This window comes from Microtus pennsylvanicus, chromosome 5 (assembly GCF_037038515.1).
Source record: "Microtus pennsylvanicus isolate mMicPen1 chromosome 5, mMicPen1.hap1, whole genome shotgun sequence".
Lineage (NCBI taxonomy): Eukaryota > Metazoa > Chordata > Mammalia > Rodentia > Cricetidae > Microtus > Microtus pennsylvanicus.
The window spans coordinates 88,232,328-88,252,034 of record NC_134583.1 but is presented as its reverse complement, the minus strand read 5'-3'; the positions used below and the strand labels follow the sequence as shown (position 1 = coordinate 88,252,034).

Here is a 19,707-nt window from a genome sequence, read left to right as displayed (position 1 = left end):
GCCTATCATGCAGTGTTCAGAAGGTAGAGGCAGAAGGGTTGGAAGTCCAAGGTCATCCTCAGCTACACACGGAGTTCAAGATCAGCCTGGGATACCTGAGACTCCATATAATAAACAAACAGCTGAAGTAGAAAACCTTACAGTATCCAAACCATTAAGAAGGCTTCCCAGGGGAGGCTCTGTCCTCTCTCATTCTCCGCTGATACCACAACCACCATCTGCCCACTGGCTGGCTCTTCTCTCTTCCTCAACAGTAGAAGTCCAATTGTACCTTAGATGGCAATGATCCAACCAAAAGACAGGTCTATCCTCCTTGCATATGCGGAATGACATGATTCTAAGACATAAGCGAGGCATGAGAAGGGACTTCCAAAGATGCCCTGTGGAACAGACCATACTGGAAAAGACTGTTGTCTTTTTTGCTGCATCCTGCATTCACATCAGAATGCATAGGTGAGGGTTGAAACTCGAGCAGTTGCCTTGGATCTGGAAGTGACCTTGAAAATTGCAGCCCCATGCAGAGAGTAGTCAGGTCAAGTAGATCCTGGGTTTCTACTGGCACAATAGGCTCCCCAAATTCAATGAGAAAGGAGCACAATGTTAGTCTAAGTCACCATTTCCCCTTATTTCTATTGCCACAGCCTTTATTAATCACCTGGCTTTAAGACACTGTGATCCTTGCCCTCTCTTCCGGCTGCTGCGGGACAAGATTTCAGTCAAGGCACGATGAAGACTCGCTCTCTCTGCCTGCATAGAAGACTTCCTCTGTAGGACTCGGAGTCAGTCTGAGTTGCTCTGAGGTCCCATCATGCACAGGTCTGACAAAGGGGTCAAGGGATCGGCTAAAGTTGTTGGTTGGACCGGGCTCTCATGGCCTCCTGTTTGGCCTGGGCCACCCCAGTGAGTGGAAACTTACACCATCCAGTGTAAGTACACTCCTAATGCTGTAAATCACCTAGTCTGTGATGCTCAGTTATAGCAACATAAAACAAATCAATCCAACTGGGTGATGGTGGCAGTGCACGCCTTTAATCTCAGCAAATTCGACCTGTCTGTTTCCCCAGAGAACCTGGGAACACAATGGTAGGAGTAGCAGGGCTCACTGGAAGCCCTGGCAGTGCTCTGAGAGCCTCTCAACAGCACGATAGGATGGACAACAAACCCACATCTTCAGCCTGGTCCTGTCTAGAGTCGCAGATGCCAGCAGATGCCAGCATCCACATGTCTTGGGCAATCCAGGGATAACCTCTAAACCCTTCGAACTCAGCATTGGCAAACAGGCTGTCTGAGTCAGCCCTCATGATTCAAGTGCATTCCACTTAGGCCTCATCACCTCTCATCACTGCTACGCTGTAAATCAAAATTTGGCATGTGTTAGGGAAGCCACAGCATGAACCATGATACCTCATAGATTGGCTCCCTAAACTCCCACCTCAACAAATGACATCACCCAGGGGGGAGGGGTAAGTCAAAATTCAGAAGTCAAGGCTGGAGTGGTTAACAGCACTTACCAAGTTTGACTCTCAGTGCTCATAATCACCTATAACTCCAATTTCTGGGGCTATGATCCCCGTCTTCTGCCCCCAGTCGTACTGCATTCATGTGAATCAGCCCATACAGTCATACATGTAACACACATATATATAAAACTTAAAAATCTTTTGAAAATATTGGGCGGTGGTGGCACAGGGCAGATCTCTGAGTTCGATGCCAGCCTGGTCTACAGAGCAAGTTCCAGGACTACACAGAGAAACCCTGTCTCTAAACAAATAAATAAACAAAACCCTCAGAAGTCTTCATCAGCCCTTCCTCTCCTTCACATCAGATCTGCATACTCACTCCTCTCAGCCCAGTCCCACCACTGCTATGGGCAGGCCAGAGTTTCTACTGTCTCTCGTTGCTAGCAGTTTTATGTCAACATAAGCTAGAGTCATTTTGGAAATCTCAATTGAGACTGTGCCCCCACCAGATGTCTATAGTGCATTTTCTTGCTTAATGATTGACGTGGGAGGGTCCAGCTCACTATGGGCAGTGCCACCCCTGGCTGATGGTCCTGGGTGCTGTAAGAAAGCAGACTGAGAAGCCATGGGGGCAAGCCAGTGGCTTCGGCTTCAGTTCCCACCTCTAGGCTTCTGCCCTGCTTGACTTCCTGCCCAGACCCCCTTTGGTGGCAAAGTGAGACCTGAGAGCTATAAACTGAAATAAACCCTCTCCTCCCCAACCTGCCTGGGTCAAGGCATCTCCATCACAGGAACAGAAGCCCGATTAGGACACCCAGCAGTGCCCCAGCTGGTCTTACTTTGTGAATTCTTGCTGCTCTCTTCTTAGGCCCCTGTCGTGTCCTGATCTCTAGTGGAGTCTGATCATGGCAGGGTTTCAATAACAACTGAAGAGATGGGTGACCAGGTAGATGAGTAATAGATTGTGGGTGTACTAACTCTTACTAACCCCTCATTTTTAGACAAGCAGGCAAACTCAGAGCAATCAGAAAACTTGCCTGAGGTCACCCAGCCATGAAGTTACAAAGCTGGAACCTACCCCAATCTGTTCGAGGTAGAGAACCAGCTCCTAGTACTGACCATCTTGTGAAAATCCCTGATCTCTCGAAAACCTCTGCTAAGCTTGAACTGCAGAGGCCTCCTACCACAGCATGTTTGGACGCACCATTCGGATCCCATGTTCATAGGAAATGCTTTATTTCCAGCACCCCCCCCCGACCCAAGCCACAGGTAATTAACTCCATACTGAGATAAGTCGTTAATCCCAGTATCATCAACTGGAGACTCTTCCATATGCAATCCCGAAAGCTCTTGGAGCTGGGGATATTGGGCAAGTGCTTGCCTGGAAAACATGTGGACCTGAGTTCAAATCCCCAGGACCCAGTAGTGCTTGCTCATGATGCTAGCGCTGGGGAAGAAGAGCCCTGGAGGACCCCTGAGGCTCCTTGGGCAGCCAGCCCCAGGACCCAGTGAGAGACCCTGTCTCCAAAGGTAAGGTAGACAGTCCCCAAGGAAGGACACCCACGTTGTCAACACCCACCCAGCGTTGACCTCTGACCTCTGCACATGCACCTGCACACACACACATGTGTGTGTGCCTCCTTGTGTTAGTTATCTGTCTTAATGCTGTGACCAAAGTGACTTGAGAAAGGAAGGGTTGATTCTGGCTCACAGTTTCAAGGTACAGTCATGGCGGGGAAGGCACAGCAGCAAGAGAAAGAGGAGAGAGATGCCTGCTGCCCTTAGCTCCCTTTGGTTAAAGGGACTCCAGTCCATGGCATGGCGCCGCCCCATTCAGGGTCGGTCTTCCCACCTCAATAACCGAATCTAGGCAACCCCTCTGAGAAACACCCAAAGGATCGCTTCCTTGGCAATGCTAAGTCCCATCAAGTTTATGGTCGAGATCACACTTGGGCACACACAAGCACACACACCTCTTAGAAACTTAAAAAAAAAGATTAAAGCCAGTGTTTGGGAGGTAGGAATTTTTTCTAATTTAGAGACATGGCTGTCTGATCTGGCCAGACTCAGATGTGGGGATCTGGGCCAGCAAGATGGCTCAATAGAGGCGCTTGCCACCAAGCCTGATGACCTGAATTCACTCCCACAAGTTGCCCTCTGACCTCCACAGTTTTTGATATGGTTATCACACCCCCAAATACACAATAAATAAATAAATGCAAAAATTCAAAGATCACAGAATCTTGGATCTGCCTTCTGTTTCTGCTTTGGTTCCTAACTCAAGCAAATGCCTTCAGTTTTCCTATCTGTTTGATGGTAATAAGAACGGTATCTAAAGCCGGGTAGTGGTTTCAGCACTCGGAAGGCAGAGATGAGTGGATCTCTGTGAGTTCAAGGCCAGCCTGGTCTATAGAGTGAGTTCCAGGACAGGCTCCAAAGCTACAGAGAAACCCTGTCTCCTCTGTCTCAAAAAACCAAACCAAACCAAACAAATGGTGTCTAAAGCCAGGCAGTGGTGGTGCACATCTTTGATCCCAGGGCTCAGGAGACAGAAGCAGGTGGATCTCTGTGAGTTTGAGGTCAGAGAGTTCTAGGACAGCCAGGGCTACACAGTGAAACCCTGTTGTCATCCTCCCCCCCCATAGCATCTAAATCATGGATGTCCTACACTGTAGCATTCAATTGAGTCAGGTGTGTCTTGGACTAGGAATAGGCAGTTGGAGCCTTTCCTGTACAAGCATGAAGCTGTCCTAGGGGGCTGTGGGACTGGTGAGCATTTGAACTTTACCACTAACTAAAGCCTATTGGGAAAGGGTGCCCCGCAGAAGCCTTCTAGCTGATAATGGTTCCACCGCCTGTAGTCGGCCCTAGTGATACTTGAAACGGTTCTATGGAACCCTGTGGACTTCTGCCCTCTAAAACATGCTCTCATGATGGAGTGGGTGGAAGTGTTTTTAGATCGTGTTTAGGCTGAGAGAATCTCCTGAGATTCTGGCTGGTGTCAACACTTCCCTAAAAACTACCGCCTTGGGCTTCCAAACAGGGCTTCAGAGCCTAAAACCACACCCGGAGACAGTAAACACCCGAATGTCAGAGCACTTACTGGAGCGACCAGGGGCCAGTTCCAAGGATTCTGGGATCCCAGATGAGAAGGTGTGCTTTCTCCTCTGCTACCAGGATTATGTGGAGGGACAATTAGAGTCCTGCCAGTCAATTTAAAGATTTTTCAGGGCCATTTGATAGGGTGGCTTGATTACTAAAGTCGAGCACCCTTGGGTACAGAATCCCAAACAGAAGGATGAATATATGTCTTGTGGGGCAGGAGAATCAGAAGATATTTAAGTAGCACAAACACATCAAGTAATTATTGAATAATTAATACGCCTTTTAGATTTTATTCATTTTTCTTTTATGTGCACTAGTGTTTTGCCAAGGATGTCAGTTCCCCTGGAACTGGAGTTACAGACAGTTGTGAGCTGCTATGTGGGTGTTGGGAATTGAATCAGGTCCTCTGGAAAAGCAGTCAGTGTTCTTAACCACCTCATCTCTCCAGTACCCTAATATGCTTTTGAGATCCTCCCGGTGGCCTGCAAGTCCGTGGTGCGAAAGCCAGGTGGCGCTAAATGGCCATTCATTGACACTGCCCGGCTCTCTTACTGTAGGTAAAAAGAAGAGCTTCAGGGATAGGCTCAGGGGCGCTGGGAGTAGATAAGAGGATTGGGGAGGAGAGTCTCTCTCTCTCTTTCTCACGTGTGTGTGTGTGTGTGTGTGTGTGTGTGTGTGTGTGTGCGCTCGGGCGCGAGCTCCCCGAGTGTATTTTGCATTCAGGGAGGCGGGGTCGAGATGTGTTTGTGGGGGTAACCACAAGGGCGGGGCAGACTATGAGGGAACAGGTAGGGTTTCTTTCCCAGAGTGGACGGTACTTCTGGGGAGTCCGGAGAGAGGGTATTATTACTATTTCTCTATTTATTTTTGGGTTTTCGAGACAGGGTTTCTCTGTGTAATAGCCCTGACTGTGACTGTCCAGGAACTCTCTTTTTAGACCAGGCTGGCCTTGAACTCAAAGATACCCCCGCCTGCTTCTGCTTCCTGAGTGCTGGGATTAAAGGCATGCACCACCACCGTCTAACCGGCGAGAGGGCATATGCTTCTTAATTTTTTTGTTTTGTATTGGCGATAATGGACCCATGGAGGTCACAGGGTGAGTCTGTTCTTCCACCATGTGGGTCCCATGTCAGGATTGACAGCAGTATCCATTGAGCCACCTTGCGGCCTTTAAAGGGCTTCCTTGGGTGGACCCGATTTAAAGCAGTATTAAAAGGCGTGGCTTGTGAGCATCTTCATAGTGCAGGGCAGAGGAGGGGTTCGGTTACCTGGAGGTAGTTCGCTGGAGTGAGCTCAGTGAGGGGGCGGAGTCTGAAGAGGTTGTAGGCAACTCCGTTTCCCTGGAGGGCGGAGTTTGTTTGCGTCTCTTAGGAACAGAGTTTGTATCTCAGAGTAACTGCGTGAGAATGTGCAAATTCTGGGCGGAGTTCATACCTCGGGGAAGACAGGATTTATAAACTCCTCTTGTCTCCGCTTCTGTCCAGATGTGGGGGACACCGCTTGTCACTTTTGGGCGGGGCCCTGGCGGAGCTGATAGGGCAGAGGGGCGGGCAATAGCTCTGAAGGCATCTTTGAGCTGGCAAGGGGCGAGGTTCTTGCTTTGAAGGGCGGATCCTCTGGAGAGTTTTCTTCCCCTCCAAGGGGTGTGGCTCGTGGACCGGAGGGGCGGGGCTGATAACCTAAGCATCCTCCGCCCGGGTGAGGTGAAGCGCAGCCTGGGAGTTAATGGGCGGAGCCTGAGACTCAGCTTTCGGCCTAGGCGGAGCCTGGGTCTGGGCGCAGGCGGGGGCTCTGCCCTGGGAGGCCGTCTGTTTAGGCCCGCACGCAGCTCCGCATCTGGTGCTCATTACCAGATGACAAAGAGCCGGCTCTGGGCCCCCTTCCCTACACCCATCCTCCCGCGGACTGCAGCGCATTTAACTCTTTCTTTCCCACAGGGCGCAATCGACCCTCTGCCAGGGGTCACGGGAAGAAACTTCAGGCCTCTGTCCCAGCAGGCGGTGTCATTCCATAAGTGATACCTACATCCCTTCAGACCCAGGCTTTCTAGAAAACCAGGCGACCTACCTCTATTCCATCCATCAACCTCCCCCCCCCTTACCCGCCCCCTCGACCGCGTCTTCGAGGTTAGAGCTGGGAAGGATCTGGCAGGGGCGTCTGGTTTGAGTTAGGGGAACGTGAGAGTGGCTACCCCGGCGATGCGTTCCCTCCGCCCCCTCTGTTAACCCCCACTCCCAGTTGGTCCCCAGCTCCACACCCGTTCTCCTGGTCTCCTAAGGTACAATCTTTGGGAGAGAATGTGGCATAGGGGTTTCGGGTAGAGAAAGGGCGCCGGGCCACCCCTCCTCACCTGCCTGGGGCGGGGGTGCGGTTTTGCCCAGTCATAATTAGAGGCCTCAAGGGCTGAGCTAAAAAATTATAGAGGTGGTGGAACCGGCGCCTCCCTCTTCCAGGTCTCGTCCCTTCCCCCTCAGGACAATCAGCTGAGGATGACGGGGAGGTTATTCCACACTCGGTGATTTTTGACCAGACAGTTCCTCAGTTCTTAGGACACCAACCCTGAATATCCTGGGCCTTCTCTCAAGCTAGGGTCTTCTGGCTTCTCCACTTCCACTCAACAGAGCGAAGAGTAAAGTGTGGTCTCTAATGGTCTTGTTCTAAGTGGACCCAGGGAGCTAGAACTGGGCTTTCTTTCTCAGCCTCCTGGGCACCTATTCTTACCTCCTCCCCTACTACCTCTTATGAAGAAGGAGTCCCTACAACCATAGGGTGGTAGCATCCTTGGGTGACCCTGATTCCCCCCACCTAGACTTCTGGGAAGCCTATGACATTGGAAAGAATGCTCAGAAGAAAGTTCAGAAATGCCAACCCCTGGAGACCCTGCTGTGCTCTGAATCTCCAAACCCCAGTTAGAGTCCAGTTCATCAGAAACCCTCATCTCAAGGTCTTCCCTGCTTTTCTTTGCATTTTAATAAAAAAGAGCAAATATGGGCTTTCTTCCCTGCCAAACCTCTAGAATCCTGGACTTGCTGTGGGACAGTGCGCAAGGCTCAGCCAGCCCTCTCTCAGCTCGTTTCACGGAAAACTCTGGAGCGTGCCTCCTCTAAAGAACTCTTACCTTACCTAGATAAATGGAAGGGAACTCTATATCCCTCCCACAAGTTCTCCCAGGCCCTCCCCTCAGGCATCAGTGGGGGCAGGAGCTTTGGGTGAGGTTGGCACCCCATTTATTGGAGAAGATCCCAGCACCCACCCCTTAAGGTCCTGGAGGCCTTGGTGTCTCCTTTGCCATGAATGCTGGGCCCAAGGAGCAGAATTCTTTCTGTCCATCTGGGTAGCCCCCATAAGTACCTGGTGCGGTCTCATCCATGTGTCCAAAGCAAGTCCCTTCCTCCTACCTCACAAGGGGTATCTGTGCCCCATCACACACTGGTTCTGCAGGTCTGTACCCCTGTAAGGCTGCCTCTGGGGGGCATGGGTTCTGTTGGGTTCTTGTTCCCAGCTTGTGTGACCCAGCGATAGCAGTCAGTGATACGTTTGTTGGGGGCATGGGGGCCACAGCGGGTACAGTACACGATGCCCAGTGCAAGCAGGACCACCAAGAAGACACATGTTGGTACCAGGAGTGCCACCAGCAGCCACCGGTCATCCCTCTGACTTTGGTCTGCAAGACCCGCCTCTGCCAAGGCTGTTGGAGCTGCTGTAGGAGCCACTGAGGGCAGCCATGGCACCAATTTGGGACTGGGAGCTCCTTCCCTTGGGAATAGAGGGGCTCTGGAATAGGGACGCGTAGAGCTGATAGTTGAGGTCTGGTTAACGGGGCTCTGAGGGGGAAGAGGAGACGGGAGGGCCGGAGGATGGGTGGCAGCAGGCACAGGGGCTTCGTGGGCAGAGGACTTAGAGGGGCTAGGCAGAGAGGGCTGGACAGCTGAGACAGAAAGCTGGGGAGCCTGGGTTCTGATGCCTGGAACATCTGGGGCCAGGGGGCGTTGATGAGCTTTGGAAGTGGTATCCCCGGGGTTGAGATTAGGTAGGACTGAAGGCAAGTAAGTGATCCTGTGGGTGTCTGGAGACATAGGGGACTGGTGGGGAGGGAATACTTGGGGATATCTACTTGAGATAGTGGGGGGCTGGTAAGCAGGAGGCCGCGCTGGGTGAGTGGCTGAGATAATCCCAGGCTTGTAGCCAAAAGGCAGGTCTGGATAATTGGCCTTGATTTTGGGGATCCGGTACTCAGGGAGCACAGCTGGAGGTGTGATAGGGGCCATGGCAGGTGGGTGGACAGGGCTGAGGGCTGGGTGCGTGGTTGAAATAACAGAAGTCTTGTGGGCAGAAGGCAGTGTGGGTTCCATGGCAGAGATCACCATGGGCCGTGTGGCAGAGACCACAGAGGAGTGGTAGGGGCCCCTGGGGGCACTGAGTGGCGGTGGCCAGGTAGGCTCCAGGTACAATCTCTGAGGCTCTCCATCCTGTGGGAAATTGGGCCTATAGGCCAGGCCAAAGTTAGGTGGTTGTGTAGGCGCCATCCACAGAATCCTCTGTTCCTCCGTCCAGGTGCCATCAAAGGCCTCCCAGGCTTCCTCTGCATCCTCCCCTTCTTCTCCATCATCCAGCAACTCATCTCTAAGGTCCTGGGAAGCCTCGGCACCCATGGCTCCTGCAGGGCTACAACTGATGCCATCTGCCTCAAGCTCATGACCTTCGCTGCAATAGCACTCAAAGCCACCAACATAGTTGACACACATCTGCTGGCATACTCCAGCAATCTGGCACTCATCCGTGTCCACGCAGCGGTGTGGCTCATCCTCAGCTGGCCGAAAGCCCAGACGACAGTGGCAGCTATAGCCTTGGGGCCCACCAGGCTCACACTGCTGCTCACAGGGGGCCTGTGCACAGGGGTCTTCACAACTGTGCCCATCTGCGGCGAGCCGGAAGCCTTCACTGCAGCGGCAGGACACACCACCATCCACCTCTTCCACACACTCGTGTTCGCAGCCCCCATTGTCAGGACCACAGCCAGTCCCTGGGCACAGGGGACCAGCCTGGGACCAACCAACACCACCTGAAGGTTGTTTCACGCACAGCAGAGAGGCTCCCCTGCCAGTCTGGCACTGCACAGCTGCCACGGAGCCAAAGGGCAGCCACTCGAACTCGCTGGAAACCAGGTTGAAGGGTGTGGTGTAGACAGCTGGGCCTGCTTGGCCCACCTCAACCGGCAAGGCAGGGCAGGCACCCTCAAAACCAAACTGGCAGAGGTAGCCATCGACAGCCAGTGTACAGGAGCCTTCGAGCCAGCGATGTTCTCCACTGGCCTCAAGGGCAGCACAGCGCTGGGCCGGGCAGGGTCCTTCCGTAGCCGGCTGGGCCCAGTTGGTGAAGGCGGTGTCCTGGTCTCCCGTGGTCCATATGAAGCCCCGCAGTGGGCGCTGCGGCTGGCATTGTCGAGCCTGCCGCTGCAGCCCTATCCACAGCAGCCCGTTGGCCGGCCCGACGCCCACCAGGTTGTCCACACGCCTGGCCTCCTCCGGGGTCCGCGGCGTGGCCAGGTTACCCCCCAACTCGCGGCACGCCCGCCAAGCTTCCAGGAAGGTGCGGCGCCGGGGAAAGAGCGCGTAGCAACTGCCCGGGCCGCAGACGGCTCTGGGCTCGGGTATCCAGGGGGCCTGGCCCAGTGCGGGCACTGCGGCCGCCCAGGACAGCAGCAGGCGCAGCAGCATCGCGAAGCCCCCCGACTGGCCCGGCTCGGGTCGGCCGCTGCTCTTGACAGAGGGAGGGATCAAGGCCTCCGGAGGGAGGGCCAGGGGGCGGGCCCTGCGGACTCACGCCTTGTAAGGAGTGGGCTGGGGAGGCTGCCAGCTCCCCTGCTAGCTCCCCGGGGGCTGTTGGAGCAGGAAGCAGTGAGGTGGGGGGTTCTGGGGTGAGATGAGCAGGGCAGAGGAGGGGAGGAGGTGCACTTAACTAACGGGCTACCTCAGGCCTTACAGAGCTGAGAGTCAGGGAAAGGGGAACTGCCTGCCCGAGAGGCGTCCTTAGTCAGCTCTCTGAAACTTCAGCAGGATCTGCAGCTAAGACAGCTGGGGTGAAGATGTCTTCCTGAGAGACTCGTGGAGACCCAAATCTGGGTTCACCAGTATCAGTATGTGGCTGCACTCTCAGCTCAGCGACTTGCTCGGGCCAGCCCTTTCCCATCACAGTATGTATGCAGACTCCTCTTCCAACTCCTGGCAAGAGCATCCTCTCTGACACCCTGTCTATCTCAGGCGGCCAAACCCCGGTCTCATACATGCAGTCTTCCTGACATGCTATGCGCTTAGGTGGACAGGCAAGGGAAAGGATGATGTGGCATGCTAAATGATCTAACCTATGAAGCTCCTCCCATTCCTGCCAGGCCCTACATGAGAATCAACTTGATAACCCCCATGCGGAGAATGGAGAACCTCAACCAGACATGTATTTGATGAGCCCCTTTGCTCAGCCTATCTCACTCCCAAGTTTTCTGGCTCCAACAGGACCAGCATTAGGGGTTAGTGAGTGAGGAGGAGGCCAAGGACTGCCGCTTCGCTTCCTTACCCTGGCTCAGTCAGGGGCCCTGGGAACCTGGACTTAGAGGGGGAGGAGGCAGCCCCCAAACAGGAAATGCCTCTCTGGGCTCCTGCAGCAAGAGGGCAGGGTGCAGGATTCTGGGCTAAGTGGAGGCTGGGTTATATGCAGGGCAAGCAGGCTGCTTATGAGGGGACCCATGCAAGGCCATGTATGGGCATGGGGTGCACATTGGGATAGGCATGTATGACACAGGCATCATGTTGCCTCCCTGCTCCCAGGACCTGCTGCACTGCCTGGCCAGGGTCCTCTTCCTGCCCTTCCTAGAAGCCTCTGGAAGTTTGTGCACTGGGCCAAGCACCCAGGATGGCCCCTGAGACTCTGTCGGAAGGATTAACGCCTGCATTTTCTATTTTCTCTTTATTTATTCGTACTATTTTTATCATTATTAATATTTTGTTTGTTTTGTTTTTGGAGCTAGAGTTTCTCTGTGTAGCCCTGGCTGTCCTGGAACTTGCTCTGTAGACCAGGCTGACCTCAAACACTGAGATCCTACCTCTGCCTTCCAAGTGCTGGGATTAAAGGCGTGTGCCGCCATTGCCTGGCTATTTATTATTTTTTTTTAAGAGAAGGAATTTGCTGTGTTGCCAAGGCTAGCCCCAAACTCCTGGGTTCTGAGTAGCTGGTACTACAGCCACCCAATACCAGGTAATCCTTTTATACGCTTGTTTTTTATTTTAATATTTCGAATTTTGTTTTCTGTTTATGAGTGTTTTGCTGCATATATGCATCTGTTCCGTGTACAAAACTGGTGCCCCTCAGAAGTCAGAGAAGGGCATCAAATTTCCTGGAACTGGAGTTACAGGTAGTTGTAAACCACCCTGTGGGTGCTGGGACCCAAACTTGAGTCCTCTGCAAGAGCAACAAATACTCTTAGCTGCTGAGCCATCTTTCTAAGCCCTTGTTTTTGATTTTTGAGGCCAGGTCTCCCGTAGCACAGGCTGAGCTGGACTCAGTCAAGGACGACCTTGAACTCCTGCTCTACCCAGTCCTGATGCCGGGCTTTCACATCTATGCTTTATATTTTTAGCAGATTTTTGAGCCAGCTAGGGATGTGCCTTAGTGGCAGAGTAACATCTGGTCCTGGGTTGGATTCCTAGCACTGAAAACCTTTTGAGCCATGGATGAGAGAGATTCGTTCTTGGGACACTGCCCTGGTCCAGATGCTATCACTCTGTCGCTGATCCGTGTGAATCAGAGTCTGTCTCTGAGCCTTCATTGCTCCACCCCACCCAACCCCGTTTTGTTGATGTCATTTTGTTTTGTTGGTCTTTGTTTTTAAGACTGGTTCTCACTATATAGCTCTGGCTGGCCTGGAACTCACAGAGGTCCAGCTGCCTCTTTTGGGATGGAGTGTGTGACACCACACAGGCTCTCCTCTCCTCTCCTTTGATTATTTCACTTTCCTTTCTCTTCTCTTCCTTTCCTTTCCTTCCCCCTCTTCTCTTTTGTTGAGTCCAGGTCTTATTGTGCAGCAGTATCGGGGTTACAGGTGTGGGTCACCATGCCTGGCTTCCAGTTTTCGCATTACATATGAGGATAAATGTGTCCACATCTTGCAGCCCAGCCGGACCATTGGGTCACAGCACTCCCTATCTGTCAACTTCAGAGCACAAGACAAATGTTCAGTAGTCTGAGCAAATCTAGACGCCAGAGGGGAGCAAAGCCGCTTTCACTAACCACCTCAGAGTGCCCAGGTTGGCCCTGCGGACGCAGCCAGTCTGTGAGAACCACCGTCTATACAGCATTTGCCTTATGCTTGGAAGCCTTGCGCTGAAAGCATACAGGGTCGCTCCCCTTCTCAGGAGAGCAGAGTCCATCCTTCCATTGGTGCAGGAGCCAAACTTTGAGCTCATCCTTCACTCCTCTTTCTCCCACACCCCTTGTCCAGGAACTCAGCACTTCCCGTTAACATCATTTTCAAAAACTGCATCAACAGTGTGAGCACTTCACAGTCCCCTTTCCCTTCCTGTCCGTCCCAGCCACTGCTCATCTCCTATCTAGAGCCTTGTAATTCGCTCTCTTTCCTGCAGCATCCAAATGCTCTACCTTTCACAAAGTCTCAGCTGAGTCAGCAGAGTTCCTGACCACACCCCCACACAACTCTCCCCTCTCCCACTCCCCCTACCTCCCACCCCTCACTGATTACTCTCTGTCCTTGTATATTCTTTGTTAAGTCTCTTAGGACCTGAATCCAGCCAGAATCTCTCACCTGTGGCTGGTATTATGGATACTCAGGACTAGATAGTAGTTATGAGTGGTTTGTTCTGTGCCTGACTTTGGCATCCTTTCAGTTAGGACAACACAAACGAATCTGCAGATATTGCCAAATGTCACGTGCCCAGTGGAGAACCTCTGCCCTGGGAGACTGTGAGCTTCATGGTAGCAGGCTCATCATGTTCCCTACTGTGCCGCAGAGCCTGGAAAGTTCCAGGCCCAGAGACTTTGCTTAGTAAGAATGTGTTACTAGGGTTGGTGGTGCATGGCTGAAATTGCTTCAGAGGTGGAAACCGAGAGTGGAAATTGAAGCCAGGTGGTGGTGCAGCCTTTAATCCCAGCAGAGAAAATTCCAGGTGAAGCCAGGTGGTGGTGCAGCCTTTAATCCCAGCAGAGGAAGTTCGAGGTGAAGCCAGGTGGTGGTGCAGCCTTTAATCCCAGCAGAGGAAGTTCGAGGTGAAGCCAGGTGGTGGTGAAGCCTTTAATCCCAGCAGAGGCAGCCTGGTCTACAGAGAGAGTTCCAGGACAGCCAGGGATACACAACGAAACCATACCTCAGAAAAAGGAAGAAAGGAAGGAAGGAAGGAAGGAAGGAAGGAAGGAAGGAAGGAAATAAAAGAAACCCTGTCTTAAAATAAATAAATAAACTAAAAGGTTGCGGTGGTAGGGGCTTGCTGAATGAACACAGAGCAGGGAAGAACCTGGCTCCTGAAGATGCCACTGGGAAGCTGGGATGTGCCTGGATCCAAACCCTGCTTGCTCTCGGCATTTACACTTGCTAGCTACCCTTTTGAAGCAGGACTCTCCTGGTGGTGTGCTTGTCTTTTTGTAGATGGGGAAACTGAGGCTTTGAGAGTCTTACAGGGAGTTAGTGGCAGGGCTCAGCCTGGAACCCGGAGCTCCTGATTCCCACTCTACTTGTCTTCCAGCAGCAGCACCTGTGCTATCTTCTGAGCAGAGGCTGGGAGGTAGTACGCCAGGAAGATGGCCTGGGCCGAAGGCTAGCTCTGGGGCCAGAGCTCAGATGGGTTGGGAGGATGCAAAGAACTTCCTTGCCTGGCCTGGAGAAGGGAATGGTGGGGAGCAGAGAGAGAACATCAGGCAAGGAGGAGAGGCCTGGCTTGGGAGGCTTCGAAGCTGCCCCTAAGAGGCTGGAGCTCCACTGTAGATGCCATGGGAACAGAGTCATGGCGAGGGAACTCCGTGGTTGGTGGATGGTGGGTGGAGGGAACCCAAGGCCAGGGACCGGTTAGGAGACTGTTGCAATCATCTGGGAAAGGGAAGGGATCTGGCTGGAGAGCTGGGCTACAGGGCGGGCCGGGCTGGGGGAGGCAGCCTCTGGAGGTTCCTTGGGGGCGGTTCTGAGCTCGGTCCAAGGGTGTGGTGAGCCCAGTCATGCTTCGGGCAATGGCCAGTGCTGGGCGTCCAAGAAGAGGCTCTAGGATGTCTGGCAAGTGGGTGGGTCAGATCAGAGGTCAGGACCCCAGTTTCAGTGGAGTGAAGGATTGGGGGAGCAGACAAAGGAAGTAGAAGGAAGAGGGTCAAAGGCCAACTTCCAGATGTACTAGCTAGGCCTTCTTCTACATGGAGGGAAGCCAAGGCAGGATAAGGGGCTGAGAAGTGGATGAGGGCACACCTCTGGCTTCAACAAACCTAAAGGTTTTGTGGATCAAAATAAGAGTTAAGAGACATACTTGGGTGCCCAGCCCTCTTCCAGGTTGGGAGAAGTGGGGTGAAAGTTGCCCAAGAACTTTCCTTCATAGTTGGAATGGGCAACACCAAGGATCTGGCGATCAGGAGCTAGAGAGCCGGCTGGCTCAAGTTTTCTGCTGTTCTGGTTGAGTGTGATTCATATTGTTTCACCCACAGTGCAGAGAAGATGCTGATGTGACGAACGATTAAAGCTTGGGTGGGTGGATATGTGAATGGATGCATAGGGGAAGGATGGGTAGATGCATGGGAGGATGGACAGATACCAAGGCAGATGATGGCTAGACATGCTCATGGCTGTGGACATGGTTGGATACACAGATGATAGGTACACGGATTGACACATACACACACAGCTGTATGAATATTCATGGTCAGGAGGGAGGAAGGGTTGTTGGGTGGATGGATGGATGGCTAGACCAATGTATGTATGTATGTATGTATGTATGTATGTATGTATGTATGTATTGTAAGTGGAAAGATGGATAGGCAGGTAGATGTATATATGGAAATTTTTTTTTTTAGATAAAGTCTCACATATACCAGGCTAGCCTCAAACTTATCATGTAGCTAAGGACGACCTTGAATTTCATATCTCCCTGCCTTCACCACCTGGTTTATAAAATGTTTAGATGCTTGGGTAGATGCAGGATATAAGCAAAGGACATATGCAGGATATAAAGAAGGCCACCTTCATGAGTGGCGTGCTGAGAATGGTCTCCACGTCCCTGCAGGACGGCAGTCCAAGACGGGGACAGCTTGGGTTACCACTGTGAGAAACAAATGGGAGGAGTCCCCACACACAACTGTGTTCTCTGCTGGGGCCCCCGAGGCCAGTGTTCCCTCCTGTCTGAACTGAGTGGCTGGGTGTACCATCTCCAGTTCTGCTCACAGTGGGAGCCAAAAGGCCAGGTCTTCCTGCTGACAGAGGTCCACATGGGAGATGCTCTGGAGAAGACAGGCATGGAAACAGAAGCCTGCATTGTCAGGAAAACCTGTCCGGGAAAAGCAGAAGGGAGATGGGATGCAATGTGTGGCCCAGAAGGAAAGGGGGAAGGCGGCCTAAAGAATGGCTGGCCCAGAGAAGGGCCCCATGGAACAGCTGGGTGGGGGGATTGGGTGAGATTGGGGGGTTCCCCCCTCCCCCGGCAGGCATCCTGAAGAGCCTTGGCATGCTAGCCCGCTGAGCCAGCACATTGCTTTGTGTACAAATCACCTCTTTCCCTTCTCTCTCTTCTGTCCCCACCCCCACCTCAGTCCCTGTCTAAACTCTTAAACCACCCCAGCTCTGAGGCCGTCGGGAGGAAGGGCTGAGAGAGGGTGGGAGGCACCCAGTCTTGGGTGGGAACCAAGGTGGGTGGGTGGGAGAGGATTACCCTGGGCAGTCGCAGAGGAGGGAAGGGTACATTTGTGACCTCCTCCCCTCCCCACTGTTGGGGCCACGCCCTCTGTGCTTCTGGCAAGACAGCCCTGCAGGGAGGGGGTCATGCTGCTGGTGGGGACAGGATGGGTGGGAGACAGAGGTTTGGAGAACTCAAACTGGGAAGAAGGGGTGTTGGCCCTCCTCAGCATCCCTGAGGCCAAAGAATTCTGACAGCTGGGGGTAGCCGACAGTGGAGGGGGCCTTTGTCAATGAAGAGTTTGAGTGCCTGTGGTTACAGGATAATGTGCTTGCGTGCACGGGCATGTGCACACACATGTATTTGCACAGCCTTGGCATGGCTAAACGTGCACAGCTGGGTGTCCTAGCAAGTCCACACCTGGGCCCACAGCTGAGAAGGAAGCAAATGGCGCCTTGGAATATGCAGTCTGGATCCAGCCCGGAGCCCAGTTCTCTCTCCTAGCAGATGCCTGACCTGAACATCTGGCCACATCTGCCCTCAAGGAAAGGAATCCTGGAACCTGTGTCTTGGTTAGAGAGGACAGCCCTGCCTGTGTTGTACAGGCAAACCCTTTTTTTCTTTTTCAAGACAGGTTTCTCTGTGTAACAGCCCTAGCTGTCCTGGAATTAGCTCTGTAGACCAGGCTGGCCTCGAATTCAGAGATCTGCTGTCTCTGCCTCCCAAGTGCTGGGATTGGAGGTCTGCACCACCACCGCTAGCCTGATGAGTACTTTTCTAATTTCATTCCCAACTGCTAGGCTCTTACCCCCCACCCCCACCCCAGGCCTGGGTAGACAAGGATGATTGGTCCCACTGACTCAGGGACTAGTTTCTTTGTGCCGCATCCTTCCCCAGCTACCCTAGTCCCAGTCTCTCTGATCTCGGCAGCACCCCTCCTCTGGCCTTGCTCCGGGGGGCTCTTACTGTCCCTTCTTTGTCCAACTGCTTTTCTTCCTGGCCTCTCACTGTCCCCCAGGATCCCTGCTTCTGTCTCTCCTGCCTAAGCCCTCGTTTTCCTTTGTGTCTGGGGTCTCCATTTCTTCAGGGATCTCCCCCCCAAAGAACTGTCCCCTGTCAGCCTGGGGTCTGTCTCTTTGCTTTCGGCTTCCCTTTGTGTCTCTGCTCTATGCCTCTCATCTCTCCCCATTTGTATAGCAGTGTCTCTGTCTTGAAACCAGCCCCGGGTGGTCTAGCCTCCCTCCTCTCTCCCTGTGCTGTGTCCCAGGAGCTGGTTGGGGTGGAAGCCAGGCCTGGGGTCTGTGACCAGGCCAGGAAGGAGAACCAGAGCAGACATGATATTTACGTTGAGACTTCAAAGTGGAGCCCAGGCTGCGGTGGGGGTGGATGGGGGCTGGCAAGCAAAAGCCAGACTGAGTTCAGTTCATGCTCCTCCCCAGCGAGGGTCTCCTTGGTGACACACACCTCCCCCGTGGGACACCAGACCCAGAGTAGGGATGGAACGGGCTATTTTGGTGCAGAGTTCCAAGAAAGGCACTTCCTGTACCCTCACCCTGCCCCCATCTTTTTTCCTGTCACCCCGCAGCTGGATCTGGGCAGCTTGGTCCCCCCACCTCTTGTAAGCATCCCTCAGTTGGGAACACAAGTTCTGGAGATGGCAGGCAGGAGCAAAGGGTTCCATCTCAGCAAGAAAACATCCCAGGCACTGGGGCAGTCCCTGCATTCGCGTTCTCACTCTGGCAGAGGCTCTGCCTGGCAGGGCAGCACGGGTCTGTAACCCTATCAGCCCCACGCAATGGGACCAGACAAGTCTGGCCTTTCCCGACCTTCAGAGTCCAGCCTGAGCCTGGAGGATTCAAGAAGGACTGTGAAGGTCACCTCCCCAGCTAAAGACATCCAGCTGCTAAGGCCAGGGAAGGTTTGGGGTGGGGGGGAGGTGAGGGTGTCCCAGCCTGGAGGGCGGGCTGATTGTCTCATCCCACGGCTCAGCTCAGGGGCCTAAGTCTCACCCAGGGAGCACCCTTCAGGAAGGGCCACCACCATGACACTTGGATCCAAAGCCCACTCAGGCCCCCAGAGCCCCAGCTCCTGGGCCAGTGCCGGTCCCCATCCTCCAGTTCCTCCTGTGAATCAGGCTGGAATCTGATGAGCTCAGGCTGCCCCGCCCAGCCTGCCTGCCTCAGCTCTTGCCTAGCCCGTGAGGTCACCACACCCCTGCAGGGGTCTTCTCAGCAATTCAGTCTCCTCAGGGGGCCCACAAGGGGCTGGGTGGGGGAATGAGGCAGGAGTAGGCCAGATATTAGGAGATTGAGATTGGAGCTCCTGTATATGCTCCAAAGTGTAAAAACGTGTGTGTGTGTGTGTGTGTGTGGTGTGTGAGGGGGAGGGTTCATTTCCAGGACTTAGATGGAGTAGGAAGTAGATAAAATCATGTGTGTGTGTGTGTGTGTGTGTGTGTGTGTGTGGTGTGTGTGAGGGGGGGGGTTCATCTCCAGGACTTAGATGGAGTAGGAAGTAGATAAAATCATGTGTGTGTGTGTGTGGTGTGTGTGAAGGGGGGGTCATCTCCAGGCCTTAGATGGAGTAGGAAGTAGATAAAATCATGTGTGTGTGGGGGGGGGGGTTCATTTCCAGGACTTGGAGTAGGAAGAAGCTGTAGTCTATCTCCAGAGCATGGATGTAGCTGTACTGAGTGATGACGTGGGTGTTGTTGGCACTTTTGCATAGGTAGTAGGCCTGTGTCAGGAAGTCTGTGTCACTACAGGCCTGTGTCAACAGCTCCCATATATGTCAAGGTGGTGTTGGGTGTGCCTGTTACCCTTGGGGGTGCCTGGCCCTGTAGTACCCACCGGGACAGCAGTCTCACTTAGCACTGGAATGTGGGTCAGAGAGTGCTGCTCTAAGCTGTGGGTGTGAACTGCTCATAAGGCCACAGCAGGATGTGGAGGGTGGGTCAGAGGGAGTCTGGATGACCAGGCTCTGGCCCAGCCGGGCCCTCGAGCTTGAACCAGGCAGCCAGGATCTCCTCACTCTACCCCTGACCCCCTTTCAAGTGATGCCTGATGGTCCCTGCCCCTGACCCCCTTTCAAGTGAAGCCTGGTGGTCCCAGACCACCAGCAGGACAGTCTTTCCTTTGGCAGCACCTGGGGAGGGGAGCTCCTACCGTGGGGCTGAAGAGGTATGCACAGCCAGTGGTAGAAGGGGCAGAGAGTGTGCCACCCCGGCACAGAGAGGACGGGTTCTGCTGAAGTCTTCCTGCATCCTGCATCATTCT

At 53.4% G+C, this 19,707-nt stretch overlaps 1 protein-coding gene across 1 annotated transcript; it reads right to left on the bottom strand.

Moving 5' to 3' along the window:
• Nucleotides 1–6,764: 6,764 nt before the first annotated feature.
• Nucleotides 6,765–10,312, bottom strand: Cd248 (CD248 molecule). The gene has a single exon (XM_075973090.1). It carries the CDS (start codon nt 10,280–10,282, stop codon nt 7,988–7,990), a length of 2,295 nt encoding a protein of 764 aa, XP_075829205.1. The 5' UTR covers nt 10,283–10,312; the 3' UTR covers nt 6,765–7,987.
• Between the last annotated feature and the right edge of the window lie 9,395 nt (nt 10,313–19,707).

Bases quoted from the DNA above. Each gene is read 5' to 3' on its own strand.
- Cd248 (XM_075973090.1), bottom strand. From the start codon at position 10,282: ATGCTGCTGCGCCTGCTGCTGTCCTGGGCGGCCGCAGTGCCCGCACTG.